The sequence below is a fragment of the Palaemon carinicauda genome, chromosome 15 (assembly GCF_036898095.1).
Source record: "Palaemon carinicauda isolate YSFRI2023 chromosome 15, ASM3689809v2, whole genome shotgun sequence".
Classification (NCBI taxonomy): domain Eukaryota; kingdom Metazoa; phylum Arthropoda; class Malacostraca; order Decapoda; family Palaemonidae; genus Palaemon; species Palaemon carinicauda.
The window spans coordinates 126,074,249-126,094,672 of NC_090739.1; the positions used below are offsets into that span (position 1 = coordinate 126,074,249).

Sequence of the window (20,424 nt, forward strand, 5' to 3'; positions counted from 1 at the left end):
TGAGGAACATGACAAATACTTCACTGTACTGTATAGCAATTCAAAAGTCAATTTTAAATCACATGACAAAAAACATTCCTAAACAACCTTGGATCTTTCTCTGTGGTTACAGTTCATTTTTCCCTTTACCTACACATACATCGAATAGTCTGGCCTATTCTTTACTGATTCTCCTCTGTCATACACCTGACTATACTGAGATTACCAAACAATTTTTTTTTCACCCAGGGGTTTAACTACTACACTGTAATTGTTCAGTGGCTAATTTCCTCTTGGTAATGGTAGAAGAGACACTCGAGCTATGGCAAGCAGCTCTTCTAGGAGAAGGACACTCCAAAATCAAACCACCGTTCTCCAGTCTTGGGCAGTGCCATAGCCTCTGTACCATGGTCTTCCACTGGCTTGGGTTAGAGTTCTCTTGCTTGAGGTTACATTCAGGCACACTATTCTATCTAATTTCTCTGCCTCTTGTTTTGTTAAAAGTTTTTATAGTTTACATAGGAAATATTCATTTTGATGTTATTACTGTTCTTAAAATATTTTATTTGTTCCTACGCGATAGACAAACCTCGTAATCATTTAATATAAGAATTCGCTTCAGCCCAGCTGAAACAGCCGAAGAGAAAGAAAAACAGGCAGTTGTGCTGATTGGTTGACTGGCGGTATGTGGCAGAGCTTCGCTCCCCCCACCGCCAGCCCGCTTTCCTCATTCACTCGCTTCGGCTCAGTGTGGATGGTTGTGCTACTCTCCGCTATCTAAGCGGCAGCCCTTTCCCTTCTCTTGTGCTTGTGTACTAGGGATTGGTCATTGTTATGAAGGAGAAAGTTACTCTTTAAGATGCGATGTTGTGCAGGCGTTGCAGTGGGTGGCTTTCATCAACTTTTGTAGACCCGCACACGCTCTGCTTGACATGCAGGGGAAAACCTTGCTCTCAAGGTTCTCCTTGCCGTAGTGTGAATCCTGGCCGCCATTTTGGGAAGCCCGGATTCACAGCCTGTCGGGGTTTTCTCGGGGTTCGGCGGGGGAGCGGTTGACCTTAGCGCTTCCGCTATTTCGGCGATCCCGAGAGATACCCGTCAGATTGTTGGACCTTCTGATACCGATGACGGCACGTTACCTGGTAAGAATGGGGAAATTTGGATGTCTCGGATTATCAGGTAGGCTTGACTTAAATTTGTTAAGACGCCGTTTAAATATGGCGGACGAGCTTCAACAAAGTCATTTGAATAATACTATTGTTGATGAACAGAATTGACTTTGTAACAGGGTTGCCAGGTTGGCCTTTTTCAGCTAAAGACATCAAATTTGGCTTTTTTTTTATTTGAAATGGGTTAGCCTTTAGCAATATCATAAAAGGTTGGCCTTAAAAGCTATACCTTTGGCCTTTTTTAACTTCTTGAAGCTGCAGTTGATCAAAGTTGGCCTTTTCTCACTTAGGAAACCTGGCAACCCTGGGTTGTAACTTTATCGACTCCCATGTTCACTGATGCCCCTGTTGTTGTTGACTATGTACCTGATAAAGCATTTGTTCCTGGCAAAATGCAAACTTTTTCCAAGGGTAAACTAATTGCAGGACTCCCTGTTAAAAGAAGGGAGAGTAAGGTTTTAATCATTAAGATTTCTTTAACACTGATGGCAAACCCTTTACAGCTTTGCCTGCAAGTCAGTTAAAATTAAAATCTGCCAAATCTCTTGCTGATCAGCAGTTAAAATTAAAATCTGCCAAACTCCTGCTGATACAATATGTTTTTCAGGTTCACCATGTTCACCGACCACGGGTCTTCCTACGGATATGGCTCAGGTTGTTCATCCTCGTCCTGTGTTGTCTGCTGTTGCCTCGACCAACGTTCCAGTACCTCGGAGGGGGCACAAGAAGTGGAAGCGTGGGCGGTATTCCTCTTCTAGTTCCTCCTCCTCTCTCCTCCTCCTCTTTGTCTTCATCTTCTGACTCCGACTCTTCTCCCCCAGGGGAAAAAGGAAGGGGAAGAAGAGGAAAGCCAAGGCCAGTCGCAGTCGAAGGGACATGGCTCCCCGAGACACCTCTTCTACGGAGAATGAGGCCGATGTGTGAGATTCCCGTTTTCCCCGCACAAGTGAGATTGTTCACGGCTAATCGCGTGCAAGGCCTCCATGCATGACAACCGCACTCGAGGGCATAGGTATCGTCTCCCAGAGCATGGTGACGGGGTCCTCGGGCCCCCGATCTACTGCTGAGACTCTAATTGAACCGCTCTTGAGCGGGGAAAGGACAGTCCGGGCTTCGGCACGAGAAATCTCAGCTGTGGTCTCTCGTGAAGAATCTGCGGTACGCACGACTACCTCCACGGGGTAAGCCACGCGAACTGACTCAGCAACTCGTGTGTCGCGTGAGCAGGCCCACACAGCCGCGCACTTGACCCTCGCGACTCGGGCCCTCCATGGAGCCATCTCGCGGCTCAGCCCGCGGCCTGGTTGTGCACGACCAGGCTAGCTCTCGCGCATACCAGCCGTGCGAGATGCAGCCAACCCCCATGCTTTCTGGCCATGTAACAGGTGAGGCTGCGCACATCACTCGCGTTGCTAACCTGTCTACACCTCCTGGTGTGAGCGCTGCAGTTCCCAGCAACCCCGAACGCGCTCGAGCTCCTTCGGGAGCTTCATGGTGCTCGCAGCGGGAACTTCAATGCATTCTGTCGGGGATGAACCCTGCCAGGGTCCTTCCTTGACTCCTGAATACACGCCTGGTTCGGTCCTAGGACCAGAGCGAGGGTATTCATGGGGGATGTCATCACACGTGCAGCATGTCGCATCCCCTACACCTACTGATGTAGCGGGACCAAGGGATCAGCCACTTCCAGAGATGAAAGATCCTGAGGTGGAGTCGCCGTTCCTAGAGGTCATTAACCTCATGCGTGAGATTAATGGCCTCAGGGCTCCTCCCGAAGGAGTGTCTTGAGATAAGTGTGCAGCCTTAGAGATCCTATGGGGAGCTCCCGAAGGCAGTGTACAGCCTTGGAGATCCTATGGGGAGCTCTCGAAGGCAGTTCATGGCCTTTCACACTACCCTGGTTGAGACAGGCTGCTTGAGCATTGGACCGAGTGAGTGACCAGATTGCAGGACCTGGTGACTCGCTTAGGAGCCAAGGTTCGAACAAGTTCCTCTCTCATCCACTCCAGCGACAGAAGAGGTACTATGTCACAGAGTCTTCTGTGTCTTGTCCTCTTCCTCTCAACCCCGCACTCGGAGCGCTTGGTGGGGGTTCCTCGGTCGAGAGCTTGAAATCCCAGAGAGTGGCCTTCTCGGCCTTTTGAGATTTCAACTAGAGAGTCCATCTCTGTAGCTGCTCTCAAGGCTGCTTCGTGGCTCGACCACTGGTGTGGTACGGCCACAGTGTTCGAGCGGGACACCAAGCTCGCTATCCCCGAACACATGGAGCAGTACAGGAACCTGGCTTTGTCTGGTGCAAAAGCTGTTGCTTTTCTCTTGAACCAGCTTGCTACCCAGTATGCCAATCTGATCCTCAAAAAAACTGTTTTATTGGTCTCCAATGTAGATGGCCAAAAGATTTTGTTATTGTATGAATATTGTTCTCTTTGAAGTTGGCCAAAATATTCTTTTATTGCTTTCCTTTAGAGATGGCCAAAAGATTCTATTATTGTTTGAGTATTGCTCTCTTTTTTGAGGTTGTCCAAAAGATTATTTTATTGCTTTCCTATGCAGATGGTCTTCTATGCAGATGGCCTAACGAATCTGTTATTGGTGTGAGTTTTAAGTAAACCAACGTATATGTCTAACATTTGATTTTAACTCGTATTTTTTATTTAAATATTATTTCTGGTGTAAACTTGATTTTGTTATAAGGGAACATTATCTTCCTTATAAATTTATTGAAATGTTTCAGGCCGTATAAAGAAAACGGGAGACAGAGAGATTCAGGTTGTCACACAATGCGTGAAGGCGACCAATGTTCGTAGCTGTGCTCCCCCTACCATTGGAAACCTATTGCTGAAGATTAATGCAAAATTGGGAGGCACAAATAACATTTTAAGCAACGTCTCGCAACCAGTTGTAAGTGATGGAAGTTATGATATTTGTGTACAGTATTGTAGAAGCTAAATTAAATCTTGTAGTTGTATATTGGTTCAGTGTGTAAAATTAGCTGTGTAGCTTATATATTTGTTTATTATGGAATTCACATCTTATATAATATTTACTCCATTTTCTAAGACATCAAGTCTCACATTTGTTTATCTGAAAGAAATTTTCATAGCGAGTCTTATTAAGTTATTATTTTAATCCATAATACAATATACGTTTAGAAGAAGCTTATTAGTTCCATTTGTCTTTTTTTTTTTTTTTTTTACCTGATGATTGAAGAATTGCGTAAATTCCAATCCTATTTATAAGAGAGAATTCATCTATGCCCTGTATTCAGGTATTCACAACTCCCGTCATGATCATGGGAGCCGATGTAAATCACCCTCAAGCTGGCGATAAGTCAACGCCATCGTTAGCCGCAGTTCTCGCGTCCGTGGACAGATTTGCTTCAAAGTATGCTGTGGAAGTGAGACATCAGACACATCGAACAGAAATGATCCAGAAAATCCGGGAGATGACCAAGTCAGTCCAAAAAAATTTTATATTCTTGTTTAAAAAGAAAAATGCATAATTTTTTTATTTTTTTTAGTAAAATGGTAGATTACAGATTTCCTTCCTGGCAGTTAAAGCTTTTTTTTTTTTTTTTTTTTTTTTTTTTATAGTGTACTAGTTGTTATAGGTTACTATTAAATTTTCAATATTAAACTTACCCGATAATCATGTAGCTGTCAACTCCGTTGCCCGACAGAATTCTATGGAGGGATACGCCAGCTATCACAATACTAGAAGGGGGTGTACTTACCAGCGCCACCTGTGGCCAGGTACTATAGTACTTCTTGTTGACACCTCCTCAATTTTTCCTCTGTCGTGCTTCCGGCAAGACGTTCTGGGATACGCTTATGTTCTTGGAGTATTTTCACGACTTTGGTGAAGTATTTCTCTTTGATTTCGGCTGTCGCTTTACTGGAAACTTCTATATTAGCTTAGTTAGCTTTTGGAATTAATCTGTTAGGCCTCTTCGATTAACTTCCTTTTATTATAAACTTATTAAAATTAATTTTTATATTTGTTTATATTCGACCTTCCTAATAGTAGGCGGTCTTTTCTTGGTACCGAAGTTAATTAACATTGAGCCCGTCATTTCGGTTTTACCTGTTAACATATTATGCTATTTTAATGTCTTTGAAAGAATTTCTTTGATAGTCTAGTACTGTTTTCAAAGTTGAACTAACGTTTTGTTTTGTCTCTGCAGTTGTTGACGTTCAGAACGTTCAACTTGCGCTCTATCGTTACGATAGAGAAAGAATTTTCACGGTTTCACGTTGCAGTAAGAGTAACCGTGTCTAGCGTTTTGTTCATTCTTTCTTAACTTAATGGTTTTAATCCTAATAAAGGAACTTTTCATTTTGGGAAATATTTCAGTTTTTTCCTTTAACAATAATATGTTTTAACGATATATATGATTGGGCTCTTCTCTCAGATTCTAAGTCAAGAGAGAGAGAGAGAGAGAGAGAGATAGAGACGGAGGGAGAAAGAGGAGGATAAACGTTTCATTCAAGCGAGTAACGTTGTTATCGTTTTTGCTCTTCTCCCTAGTCTCTTTAGGGGAAGAAGGTAAACGTTTCTAGAGTGATCTAGTGTTTAGTCTCTTTCCAGCCACTGAATTATCTATCTTTCATTAGATTTTTCTGTTACATTGTAATTCTGTTTTCGCAATTACTAACTTTTGAGAAAGGATAGAATTGCGTGTTTCAGGTACAAACCACTTAAAGTTTCGAGTTCAGTGAAATAAGTGCAAACAGAAAATCAAAGTGATAAGTGATTAGCGCAAAGTGTGTCAGTGTTGTGCGTGAGGGTACTTCTGTGCGCGCCAGTCGTCCTCCCAGTCCGGGACCTCTTGCAAGCTCCCAAGCCCAGGGGAGAAGCAATGTCGAAGGACAAAAGGGTTCAGCAGGCCTTGATCGGCGCACAGAAGTATCCTCGGTGGTTGTGGGCGTATCTTACCGAGACCGTCACTCCCACCCGCAGACGATTGAGCCCTTATTTTGCTCGTCTGCAGAAGAAATTTAGGGGAGAAAACGCTGGTCTCAGGTCTCAAGACCTCTTAAACGTAAAGTCCAGACCTATGCCAGACGTACGAAGTTAGAGTTCAACAACCCGGATGCAGTCATTGGGTTAGCTCTGACTCTCCTCAGTCATCTGTTGAATGCACTCCGCCTAAGAGGAGTAAGGTTCTGCCGCAACAGATCTCTGCTGTTAAGGCTTTACCTCAGCAGACCTTAGTGTCTGCCGACCCCAAGTTGACTCTACTGCAGTCCATGCAGTCACAACTTTCGGTCTTGATGCGTGAGTGTCGGGCTGAGAGTGTTGCGCCTCCGCCTCCGCCTACACTCCCTCCGCCTGCGCTCGCTCCGCCTGATCGCAGTACCACCTGCCAGGCGTACGATGTTGAGCCACGTTCTGAGTTTGCTGTTCCCAGTGGTGTTCAGCCTCCGCCTTCCTTAAGGCAACCTTTACAATGGGATCAGGAGGATTATACCTCTCTTCCTCCGCCTCCACTTGCTGCTCCACCAGTGATGCAACTCTCGGTTGAGGTACAACAACCTCTCCCGTCCATGAGTCAGTCTCCTCAGCTCTCGCTGCAGCGAGCTCAACCCTCCACAAGGCAAGCACCACTACACCTTAGCCTTGCGCCTCAGGAGCCTCAGCTTGCGAGACATTTACCTTGTTCTGCGCAGCCTCTACCTCATCGCGCTCCGCTCACACCACAGGAACAGGAACTTGCTACTCCGCTTCCGCCCACCGCTCAGCAAGCGCAACCCTTGGGTTCAACCACTCATGCTAGGAGTCAGCCTCCTCCACCCATGCGCCTACCTTCTGCTACTTCCTTTGATCAGCCTTTGCAGACTGAGCCTCAGGTGTTCTCTCAACAGAGTCTTGAAGAGGAAACCACAACTATTGTTGTTCCAGCTCGTTCTGACTCTGCTGTTCAGCATACCTTACCTCCATTTTCAAACCTTATGATAATGGAGGTTATTTGTATTACTTATAAAATATATTTGTATTCCTTGCAATATATTTTTAACAATATCGCAAAATATGGCAAAATATGAATCATGAGTTATGAATGTAAGGTAAATATTATGTTGATATTAAAACCCCATGCAAGCATGCATAAAGCACTCTAGCACTGGTCATGGAATTTCTGAGAAATGTTAAACGCCATGCACACGCTCTGCCTACCTTACAGCATGCTCTACATACAGCATGCTCTGCTTACAGCATGCTCTGCATACTACATGCTCTGCATACAGCATGCTCTGCATTCAGCATGCTCTGCATACAACATGCTCTACATACAGCATGCTCTGCATACAGCATGCTCTGCATACAACATGCTCTGCATACAGCATGCTCTGCATTCAGCATGCTCTGCATACAACATGCTCTGCATACAGCATGCTCTGCATTCAGCATGCTCTGCATACAACATGCTCTACATACAGCATGCTCTGCATACAGCATACTCTGCATACAACATGCTCTGCATACCTTACCGCATGCTTCTCAGTCACACATCTTTGGTTGTTGCCAACTCACTAGACTGTCAAGCAGTTTCATAACGTTGCCTTCTAGTCTGCTGCTTTTGCACCAGTGAACCCTCACTGAGAGAACTTAGCTTTTCTAGGATATGGTCCCTGTAGATGAGAAAGTTCTTTTCTCCCTCCTTCTGATATTCCCTTGAGGACTCTGTCATTTGGAGGGAGCCTTTAGCTGCATAGCCTCCTATGGACTTTTATTTAAGCATAACATGCTTCCAGGGAAGGTAATGGTTCCACTTCAGTCGCTAATCCCGTCTGTTACCACACCTGCTCCCATAGACCTTGAGCTGTGTTGCAAGACATGCAGTCCAGGCTTAGTCCTTGTTAGAGGATTTTTTGTTTACGGAGTCAATGTGTCACGGGGAAGACGTTCAACAACCAACAGAAGTGACTTGTTGTGACGCAGTGCGGCAACCTCAGCAACCCGATAAGGAGTTGTCTGTACGACCCAGACAGTCTAGACAGATTCGGGTTGTCACTGTACTTCCTCGCTTGCCCATGATTGACAGTTCACAGACTGTGCAGCAGTACCATGATCTTGTGTCCGGCTCCGTCAGACGACTGGCTTTTAAGAGCTCCCACAAGTCGTCGCTGTCTGGAGATTTTCAAATGGACTATGGATCTGACCAAGGAACTGGGCCTCCTGGTCAATTTTGAGGAGTCTCAGCTCGTTCCATCCCAGACCATTGTCTCCTTGGGTATGGATCTTCAGAGTCGAGCTTTTCGGACTTTTCCGTCGGCCCCAAGGATCTTCCAAGCCCTAGAATGCATCCAGAGCATGCTGAGAAGGAACCGATGCTCAGTCAGGTAGTGGATGAGTCTAACAGGGACACTTTCATCGCTGGCCCTGTTCATCGTGTTAGGGAGACTCCACCTCCCCCCCTTCAGTATCATCTAGCTGCTCACTGGATAAAGGACATGACGCTAGAGACGGTCTCAGTTCCTGTTTCCGAAGAGAGGAGGTCTTCTCTCGCGTGGTGTAAGAACAGCTTTCTTCTCAAGGAAGTCTACCTTTGGCTGTTCAGAAACACGACCGCCGTCTCCTCTCGGACGCATCAGACACGGGCTGGGGTGCGACTTTGGACGGACAAGAATGCTCGGGAACATGGAATCAGGAGCAAAGGACACTTCACATCAATTGCAAGGAGTTGTTGGCGGTTATTCTGGCCTTGATAAACTTCAAGTCCCTCCAGCTTAACAAAGTGGTGGAGGTGGACTCTGACAACACCACAGCCCTGGCTTACATCTTCAAGCAGGGAGGGACTCTTTCGTGGAAGTTGTTCTAGATCGCAAGGGACCTTCTCATCTGGTCTAAAGATCAAAAGCTAACTGGTAACGAGGTTCATTCAGGGCGGTATGAATGTCATGGCAGATCACCTCAGACGGAAGGGTCAGGTCATCCCCACAGAGTGGACCCTTCTCAAGAATGTTTGCAGCAGACTTTGGGCCCTGTGGGGTCAGCCAACCATAGATCTGTTCACTACCTCGATAGCCTAGAGACTCCTGTTGTATTGTTCTCCGATTCCAGACCCAGCAGCAGTTCACGTGGATGCTTTTCTGCTGGATTGGTTCCATCTCGACCTGTATGCATTCCCGCCGTTCAAGATTGTCAACAGGGTACTTCAGAAGTTCTCCTCTCACAAAGGGACACGGCTGACGTTGGTTGGCTCCGCTCTGGCCCGCGAGAGAATGGTTCTTAGAGGTACTGCAATAGCTGGTCGACATTCCCAGGACTCTTCCTCTAGGAGTGAACCTTCTAAGTCTACCTCACGTAAAGAAGGTACACCCAATCCTCCACTCTCTTCGTCTGACTGCCTTCAGACTTTCGAAAGACTCTCAAGAGCTAGGGGCTTTTCGAAGGAGGCAGCCAGAGCGATTGCCAAAGCAAGGAGAACATCCACTCTCAGAATCTATCAGTCTCAAGGGGAAGTCTTCCGTAGCTGGTACAAGACCAATGCAGTTTCCTCAACCAGTACCACTGTAACCCAGATTGCTGACTTCCTGTTATATCTAAGGAAAGTAAGATCCCTTTCAGCTCCTACGATCAAGGGTTACAGAAGTATGTTGGCAGCGGTTTTCCGCCACTGAGGCTTGGATCTTTCCACCAACAAAGATCTACAGGACCTCCCTAGGTCTTTTGAGACCTCAAAGGAACGTCGGTTGTCCACTCCAGGCTGGAATCTAGACGTGGTCCTAAGGTTCCTTATGTCATCAAGATTTGAACCTCTCCAATCAGCCTCTTTTTAGGACCTCACATTAAAAACTCTTTTCCTCGTGTGCTTGACAACAGCTAAAAGAGTAAGTGAGATCCACGCCTTCAGCAGGATCATTGTTTTCACATCTGAAACGGCTACATGTTCCTTGCAGCTCGGTTTTTGCTAAACGAGCTTCCTTCACGTCCTTGGCCTAAGTCGTTCGAGATCCCAAGCCTGTCCAACTTGGTGGGGAATGATCTGAAGAGAGTACTTTGCCCAGTTAGAGCTCTTAGGTACTATCTAAAAAGGTCTTAACCTTTACAAGGACAATCAGAAGCCTTATAGTGTGCTATCAAGAAACCTTCTTTTCCAAGTTCTAAGAACTCAGTTTCTTACTATTCAGGCTTCTGATTAGAGAAACACATTCTCATCTGAAGGAAGAAGACCTTGCTTTGCTGAAGGTAAGGACACATGAAGTGGGAGCTGTGGCTACTTCAGTGGCCTTCAAACAGAGCCATTCTCTGCAGAGTGTTATGGATGCAACCTATTGGAGAAGCAAGTCAGTGTTCGCATCATTCTATCTCAAAGATGTCCAGTCTCTTTACGAGTACTGCTACACCCTGGGACCATTCGTAGCAACGAATGCAGTAGTAGGCGAGGGCTCAGCCACTACATTCCCATAATCCCATAACCTTTTAACCTTTCTCTTGAATACTTTTTATGGGTTGTACGGTCGGCTAAGAAGCCTTCCACATCCTTGTTGATTTGGCGGGTGGTCAATTCTTTCTTGAGAAGCGCCGAGGTTAAAGGTTGTGATGAGGTCCTTTAGTATGGGTTGCAGCCCTGTATACTTTAGCACCTTTGAGTTGATTCAGCCTCCCAAGAGGAACGCTGCGCTCAGTAAGGAAGACGATCTTATTAAAGGCAGAGTAACGGTTCAAGTCGACTTCCTTACCAGGTACTTATTATTTCATTGTTATTGTGGATAACTGATTATATGAAATACGGGATACTTAGCTATCCTTTAGTCTTGTACACTGGTTTTTCACCCACCCCCCTGGGTGTGAATCAGCTACATGATTATCGGGTAAGTTTAATATTGAAAAATGTTATTTTTATTAGTAAAATAAATTTTTGAATATACTTACCCGATAATCATGATTTAATCGACCCTCCCTTCCTCCCCATAGAGAACCAGTGGACCGAGGAAAAATTGAGGAGGTGTCAACAAGAAGTACTATAGTACCTGGCCACAGGTGGCGCTGGTAAGTACACCCCCTTCTAGTATTGTGATAGCTGGCGTATCCCTCCATAGAATTCTGTCGGGCAACGGAGTTGACAGCTACATGATTATCGGGTAAGTATATTCAAAAATTTATTTTACTAATAAAAATAACATGTTTCAGTTATTTCTTGTCAACGTTAAATTTTTTTCATCCGATTTGGAGATCATATAAATCATGACTGAATTTTATACAGTTTTGATAGTTATGGAGGATGAGAGAGCATGTATTTAAAAATGGTTGGGTACATATATTCCATTTAAAACTTTTACCAAAGATTGGGGGAACATAAATGTGGATAATCATGAATCCAACATAACATTTTGGGTAAGGCCATATTTAGAAGTGAAATGTTAATACAGTACATATGTACTGTATAGTATTAGTATTATTTGATAGATTGAGCTTCTGAAGTACTTTTTGTTTGGATAAAATTGGTGAAATAAGCTGAATAAGCATTTATGCTGGAGAAGAATAATGGGGTTTAGTTTTATTTCTATGACCTCCCTGATTTTATAATGCTTTTTTTAACCCTTATACCCCCAGGCTATTTGGAACTTTCCAACCCTTAACCCCCCAGGCGTTTTTTTTTTCAAGCACATTTTGCAATATATATATTTTTAAATTGCTTTAACAGCCTTAATTTGTGTCATAGAGAGGTCAGGTTGGTCTCATTCTTTTGGAAAATGCCTGAAGTTTCTCATAAAGTTATCAAAAATATGCAAACAAAAATGTAAATAGCAGTTTTTTGCAAGGACGTACCAGTACGACCAAGGGGGTAAAGGGATGAGTTTTGTGAAACGTACCAGTACGTCCATTGGGGGTAAAAGGGTTAAAAGCTTGTTGTTAAATGTTGAGATCTACCCTAAAACTAAAACATTAAATGTTTTCATTCCTTGTAATAGCCTCATCCCTTTAGTGGGATATTGCATTTATATATAGAAGTAATTGCTGATGGATATGCTGTACCATCTCCGTCTATTCAGTTCTCTCATAGTGATCATCGGTTAAACACTGGTGTTCTTAGTGGATTATTAGAAAAAGATTAATACGTTATGTCTTCTGGATTGAATTTGATTTCCTGTGTGGATTGTTCAAGGAATTAATTTCTGGGAGATGATTTTCATTCTTTTTATCTTGTGACAGACAAAAGTTTGATTTGAATAACAGTTGTAAGGAATGTACTTCCTTAACTGTTCCTGGGATGAAGAAATGTGTTCTTCTAGTTACTGACCCCTCAGAAGATTCCATTTTTTAAGGGAAATTAACTTTTAGTTCAGGGTAAATTCCAGAGGGAAGACTCTGTCAATTTATTACAGTGGGGATGATGCTAATGAGCTACATAGGATTTTTGTTAAATTTTGTATGTTTGTGCAATCTAAAAAGATCTGTGAGAATTCGGGCAAAGGCAGTGGTCCTAGCCCAACTTTCCATGTTCCAAACCCTAGGCTAACTCTAATATACCAGTCTCTTTGTCGTCTCTGTATTGGTCACACTCGGTTGACACGAGTTTCTGCTGAAGGGCCAACACCACCCATATTGTGATGACTGTTTGGTACCTCTAACAGTGAGGCATTTGTTGACCGAATGCCCCAATTATAATAACTTAAGGAATAGATATTTGTTTGAGGCTGGAGGTGAGGGTGGCAGGTTCATCCTTGCCAAGATTCTTGGACATGATGTGTCCTACTATGCAAGTGGCATTTTTAGATTTATTTCAGAAGCAGGTCTTCTGAAAACTATTTAACTTTTGTGATGACATCAAATTTTTATGGTTTTAATTGAATATTCTCTTATTTTTTTATATATATATAGACTAAGTGATATTGGCGTCAATGACCTTAGATATCAGGATGACTGAAAACTTTAAGTCAATCAATCAATCAATCGGTAAGGGTTCTGTTGGTACTCGGCACATCATGGAATCTGTAGCTTCTCCTCTAGCCTATTGACTTAAGTTACTTAGGTCTTGTTATTGCGTTAAACAGTCGGCTCAATGTGACGGCTGGATTCCAAGAAAAGGCTGGCAGTCTGTAACCTAGTATTCTCTCCTCCCACAGAAGCATTCATGGAGTAATCATTTTATACTTTTATCAGTAATGTGGCATGTTGTATGGTTCCTTTGGAATGGGAAATGCAGATTTTAAGTCCTTGAAAGTTTCAGCTACAGTTTTAAATATGCTTCCATCTTGTTCTGAAGGCCAGTGGAGTTTGCCTGTTGTAGGCTTGGACCCCAGCTCGTCTGGAATTTTCTCTAGGGTCATTATTGTAGGTGTCTGTACCTCGGTTTCTGAAAAAGTTCATTGTCTAGTACAGCTACAGGGAATTATGTGAGTAATAAGTTTTGAGTATGGAGGATTTACCAGATCTCGAAAATATGAGGGAAGAAATTGACTTGGGTGAGGTAGAGCATTTCATTTTCAGTATCTGAATAAGGTAGCTTGTGTTAGTTCTGATAGTTTTTATTCTATTAACTAATGCTGCTGCTTCTGAAAATTCTAGGATGACTTATACTCCAAAGTTTCTGAATCTCTTCATAGATGAGACTAAATTTGTCACAGGTGAAAAAAAGCCTACTAATTTTTCTATCTTTGTTAAGACCTTATCTCTCGGTAAAGGATTAATTAATTTATTGTTATTATTACTAGCCAAGCTACAACCCTAGTTGGAAAAGCAAGATGCTATAAGCCAAAGGGTTCCAATAGGGAAAAATAGCCCAGTGAGGGAAGGAAATATATAAATGATTAGAACAAATTCACAATAAATCATTCTAAAAACAGTAACAACGTCAAAACAGATATGTCCTATATAAACAATTAACAATGTCAATAACAGATATGTCATATATTAACTCTAAAAAGACTCATGTCAGCCTGGCCAACATAAAAACATTTACTCCAACTTTGAACTTTTGAAGTTCTACTGATTCAACTACCCGATTAGGAAGATCATTCCACAACTTGGTAACAGCTGGAATTAAACTTCTAGAATGCTGTGTACTATTGAGCCTCAGGATGGAGAAGGCCTGGCTGTTAGAATTAACTACCTGCCTAGTATTAGAACTGGATAGAATTGTCCAGGGAGATCTTAATGTAAAGGATGGTCAGAGTTATGAAAAATCTTATGCAACATGCATGATGAACTAATTGAACGATGGTGCCAAAGATTAATATCTAGATCAGGAATAAAAAATTTAATAGACTGTAAGTTTCTGTCCAACAAATTGAGATGAGAATCAGCAGCTGAAGACCAGACAGGAGAACAATATTCAAAACAAGGTAGAATGAAAGAATTAAAACACTTCTTCAGAATAGATAGATCACCGAAAATAAGCCAATTTTTTGCGCAATTGAAGAAGACACAGACCTAATGTGTTTCTCAAAAGTAAATTTGCTGTTGAGAATCACACCTAAAATTTTAAGTCATACAAATTTAAAGAAACATTATCTATACTGGGATCCGGATGTTGAGGAGCCACCGTCCTTGACCTACTCACAATCATACTTTGAGATTTGTTAGGATTCAACTTCATACCCCATAATTTGCACCATGCATTAATTTTAGCTAGATCTCTATTAAGGGATTCACCAACCCCAGACCTACATTCAGGGGATGGAATTGATACAAAGAGAGTAGCATCATCTGCATATTCAACACGCTTGTTTTCTAGGCCAAACCACATGTCATGTGTATATAGTATGAAAAGTAATGGGCCAAGAACACTACCCTGTGGAACACTGGATAGCACATTCCTACACTCACTTTGGTGCCCATCAACAACAACTCTTTGAGATCTATTACTTAAAAAATCAATAATAATGCTAAGAAATTACCCACCCACTCCCAACTGTTTGAGTTTGAAAACAAGGGCCTCATGATTCACAAGGTCAAAGGCAGCTCTAAAATCAAGGCCAATCATACGAACTTCCTGACCACAATCAAGGGATTTCTGTACAGCATTGGAGATTGTAAGAAGGGCATCACATGCTCCTAGGCCTTTATGAAAACCAAATTGCAAACTAGGGAATAGGTGATTACCTTCAGCAAACCTATTAAGACGTTTTGCCAGGTGTTCAAAAACTTTAGATAATATGGGAGTTATGGAAATTGATCGGTAATCAGTGGGACTTGAGCTACCACGAACACATTTACATAGAGGAGTAACATTACCAATTCTCCAACAAGTGCTAAAAGCTCCTCTTTTTGCTAACTTGCGCAAAAAAACATAACTTTGGAGCTAAGAAATCTGCTGTCTTTATAAAAAACAAAGGAAAAATACCATTTGGGTCTACACCTCCATAAGCATCAAGGTCCATCAACAGAGCTTTAATTTCACGAGATCGAAAAGGTAAACTAGTTAGTTTAGCCTCAGGAAAACAGGAATGAGGAATTTCAAGTTTTTCATTACTCTGTTTACTGTCAAAAACTTCAGCCAAAAGGGTTGCCTTTTCCTTTGGACAGGGAGCGACTGAGCCATCTGGTTTAAGTAAAGGAGGAACTGTTGCATCTACACTAAAGAGTGCAGTTTAAGGGTAGACCACCATTTATGTTCCTGAGTTGTACCAGAAAGGCTTTCTTTTATGGTTAAATTGTACTCCTTTTCAGTTGAGGCATAAACTCACTCTTGGTAAAAGCTCGAAGCTGAGTAATAGTTATTCCAGGTCAAATCTGATCTACCCTTCCAAAGATGATAGGCCTCCTGCTTCTCCAAATAAGCACGTCATAATCATCATTGAACCACAGTTTGTCCTTCGCTCGGTACCTTAGCACATGAGAAGGGATATGCCTATCAATTATGTTGACTAGATTCTCATTTAAAGGGACAACAGGATCTACACTACTATATAATTGTGACCAATTATAAAGCAAATTAGTTGTCCAACCTGTCCCACTTGCAATTCATGCCATGCACTGCTATGTACAGTTAACTGGTACAAAGGAAGAGGAAATTTATTGGGTTTACGGTAGATGTCGACATGTAATAAGCTTTGAGATCAGCATTATGAACATAAGGTCAGAATAAAGATAATCAATTTCATTGTGCAAATTTCATGCATCTTCATGTGATATTGATCTTATTTTAGACCTTTTTTATTTCTTTATTCTTTTAACTTAGCTTAGAAGACAGAGACTAGTAATTACTCACATGGTTCTTGCCATCATCAAATCTGCTTGTGCTATACTATACTGTTATTTGTTTCTAGTTATATCTCATCCAAGACTTAATGTGTTCTGTCACCGTGCTTTTGCTTTTTTGTTTCAGAAACCTTCTGAGGGCCTTCTTTAGTTTTACAAGACGAAAACCTGAAAGGATTATCATGTATAGGGACGGCGTCAGCGATTCACAGTTCTTTGAAGTTTTATCGTTCGAGTTGAAGGAAATGCGAGCGGCTTGCACAGAACTTCAGAAGGATTATGAGCCTGCCATTACATTTATTGTTGTTCAGAAGAGACACCATACAAGGTACAGTATAGTCATTCGTTGTAGCATTTGATGTTCCTTTTGTTTGAATGATTCTATTTGCGAAAAGGTAATCATAGTATAACCACCGAGTCTTATTTTTTAAGTCTAGCTGGTGCAGAAATAAAGACTTGGTGCAGTACCAGTCGTAACCCATTATTTTTATTGCTGTCATATTTATATAAGTCCCTGTGTCAAAGATCTTTCCATAACTATCACTCTACAACTCTCATCTTGTTTGCTTATCAAATTGTCTTGTTTAACTCTCATCTAGTTTCCTTATCAAATTGTCTGTTTAACTCTCATCTAGTTTCCTTATCAAATTGTCTGTTTAACTTTCATCTAGTTTCCTTATTAAATTATCTGTGTTTGAGCGCTTGTTCAATTTTACAGTCTGGACCCCACAGCTCTTGGCAAAATCCTAATTTATACTTTGAGTTGTGCAACGTCCGCAAATCAAGAACCTGTACCTATTTCAGATAGGTTTTCTTTGTCACTGGCAATAGGTCCATTGCAGAGAGAATTTTGTGCATTATTATTATTATATATTATTATTATTATTATTATTATTATTATTATTATTATTATTATTATCATCATTATTAAAGAGGTGGAGCTAGGGGGAGAGTGACTGCTCCCCGCACTCTAGTTTTGGGGTATTTGAATGTGCGTGGATGTAGTACGATAAAGAGTAAAAGATGTGAGATTGGAAGTATGTTTAGGAATAGAAGGATGGATATATTGGCTTTGTGTGAGACAAAAAAGGAAAGGTGAAGTGATGTTTGGTGAAATGTCTGGTAGAGTGTCAGGGATTAAAAGGGGAAGAGCAAGAGAAGGTGTGGCTTTATTGCTGAGTGAATGGATGAAAGGTAAAGTAGTGGAATGGAATGAGATATCATCTAGGTTAATGTGGGTAAGGGTTAGGTTGGGTAGGGAATGTTGGGCTTTTGTCAGTGCGTATGGGCCAGGTTGTGAGAAAAGTGAAGAAGAGTGGAATGAGTTCTGGAATGAATTAACTAGGTGTGTAGAAGGACTGGGTAGAAGGAATTATGTAGTTGTCATGGGTGACTTAAATGCTAGAGTGGTTGCTGGAGAGGTAGAAGGTGTCATTGGGAAGTATGGCGTACCAGGTGGAAATGAGAGTGGTGAGAGACTGGTAGATATGTGTTGAGCAAGAGCTGGTAATAAGATGCAGTTTTTTCAAAAAGAAAGTTAATGACAAGTATACATTGGTAAGAGTGGATAATGGAAGAGTCGTAGAAAAGGCATTAATGGATTATGTGGTGATAAGTAGGAGAATGTTTCCTATATTTCTTACTGCTTTCCTGAATGGTTTTTCATATGCCTTTAGCATAAAGGCATTGTTTTGGTGTGTTAACTTCCTACTCTCTCTTGTTCTTTTTGCATCTCTTTTAACCCTCTAGTTTGTTCCAAACATTTCTTCCTGTCTTGTTTTTTTTTCATGCAAATTTTCATTTTTACCTCTTGTTTTCTCCCATAGTTTGCGTGTACCATGTGATTTGCTTTCCGAGAGCTTGAAGGCACGCCTTTTCAAATAACCTTTTGGGGTATCTTGACATCACCACCATATCTCGGAAAATAAACATTCCCTCCCGGTGACACTGAAAATAATATTTCCATTTCAGTGACACTGGGAATGAGTATTCACACCTAGTGGTACTGGAAATAAACTTTTCCCTCCTAGTGATACTGGAAATTAACATTCCCACCAGTGGCACTGGGAATAAACTTGAACCTCGCAGTGGCACGAAACTTCCCTTTCCTGCGACACATGAAATAAACATCAGTCATGTCGCACCAGTAGTGTCTTTTAATTTGTTTCCTTTACACTTGGATTTAAACTGTTTTACACCGGAGTGTTTATTTTCTTTATTATGCCATGTGTGGTACGATATAAATGGTGCTTATTTTTTTATTTTTTGGCAACAGTCAAGTTCACGTTCTCTTGTTCATATATTGTAATAAAATCTATCTCTTAAAAATTTATTATTGCACTTTATTCCTTGATTAAATATCTGAATTCTCTTCACATTACTCCGGCAACATACATTTGTTCCGTAACCGAAATACAAACCACGCTATTTACAAAGGGTTTACTTTTAGCGCAGCTGAAATGACGAGCCAATAGTTTTTAACGAGGGTTAATTACCCCCGCGCTAGTTAGCGGGGGGTGGGGAAGGGTAGCTTGCTACCCCTCCCCCCTCCACACACCGGTGACTTGCTTCACTTCACTTTTGGCTCGGCGGTGATCAGACGTGTCTTTTCATCGCCTTCGCTGACAGCCTTTAATTTTCTTCTTTTTCTTTACAGCTTGTGTGATTGGTTGGAAGTTGACCTTCAGTTATTTTCTTTTATTTAATATGCGGACATGCCCTGGAGTTGCCGGCCGTCCTTGTGGGACTTTCATGTCGGACGTGAGTACGGATCCTCACACCCTCTGCCCTCAATGTCGGGGCCGACGGTGCGACCAGGATAACATGTGCCGTGAGTGTAGGGAGTGGTCTGCCTCCCAGTGGGAGAGGTTTGGCCGTCGGCGTAAGAAGAAGTCCAAGAGAGACCGTTCTCCTCCGGGGTTAGCCTTGAAGGAGGAAGGTTCTCGGGACTCTTCTTCCGCCGCCCAAACCTCCTCCGAAGCTCCCCCTCGTCCGCCTCCTAAGGAGAGTCGTCCGAGTGGGAGCGCAGGCCCTTGTTCTGTTTCCCTACCTTCGGTGGGGGGAGAGGGCGTCGCCTCCCATAGCGAGGCGGTTCCCCCTCCTCCTCCGGGGGAGGTTATTGATAATAATACTTTATCCAGTGATGATCTGTTGCAGATTTGGTCGTCCCTGGGGCTTAAGGGCTTGCCCTCCAGGGTCGCTCTTATTGACCTTGTCTCGTTGGGGGCCGCTGTTAAACAGTCGCCGGTGGTAGCGGAGGTAGACCCTCTGTCTATTGTCGACGTCGTGGTGACAGAGGCCTCCGACATGGCTGGGCCTTCCGACGCAGGTGCTGTTGCTGGTGATGGTGCTCTAGGCTCTCCTCCTCCTTCCGTGCATCCTTCGAAGGGGGAAGTGAGTCCTTCGGTCTCGACTGCTGCCCAGCTTCCTTCTGAGGGAAGTGTTTTGAAGGAGACTCCCCTTCGGAGGACCGATGGTCCCGACGATCTCCCCCGAGGCCGCCTCCGCCGTAAGGCTCACCGCCCTCTACGCCACAAGGGCCTCCCTTCCCCTTACAGGGGGACTAAGAGGCGCCTTTTTGGGTCTTCGTCCTCCGGGGGGGACTCTCCTCGTCAGCCTCAACCGACTACTCCGCCCTCCTTGAACCTCTCTGCGGACCGCTCTCCATCTCCTGCCGGATCTTCGCCTTCTGGAGAACTCGTCACCCGACGGGCAACGGTCCCTTCGGGGCTAAGGGATTCTTCCCTTACGCGAGCAGGGCCAGCGCACAAGCGCTCTCCTGCTCGCCAGCGATCTCCTGCTCGCCAAGACTCTCCTGCTCGCCGACGCTCACCTGCTCGTCGGCTCTCTCCTGAGGTTCGCCCCCCTCGCCAGCGCTCTCCTGCTCGTCAGCTCTCTTCCGAGCGTCAGCGCTCATTTGAGGACCATCGCCCTGCGGTCTCTGACCACCCTTTAGTTCCTGCTGAACTCCCTGCTCACCATCGTGTGTCAGAAACACATGTTCGCCAACGCGCCAGCGATCTTCCCGTTCCTGCTCGTGAACCTATCCTCTCACAGGACACGCGTCGACCTTCTGCTCGCCAGCGATCACCAGCTCGCCAGCGATCACCAGCTCGCCAGCGATCACCAG

General features: G+C 43.3%; 1 protein-coding gene across 1 annotated transcript in view; it reads left to right on the forward strand.

Moving 5' to 3' along the window:
* Nucleotides 1–20,424, forward strand: part of LOC137654716 (protein argonaute-2-like) — a 91,798-nt gene that overhangs the window by 50,050 nt on the left and 21,324 nt on the right. The window contains exons 11-13 of the mRNA XM_068388612.1: nt 3,883–4,049; nt 4,417–4,601; nt 16,423–16,623. Coding sequence (XP_068244713.1) covers nt 3,883–4,049; nt 4,417–4,601; nt 16,423–16,623 — 553 coding nt within the window. The remainder of the gene's footprint in view (nt 1–3,882; nt 4,050–4,416; nt 4,602–16,422; nt 16,624–20,424) is intronic.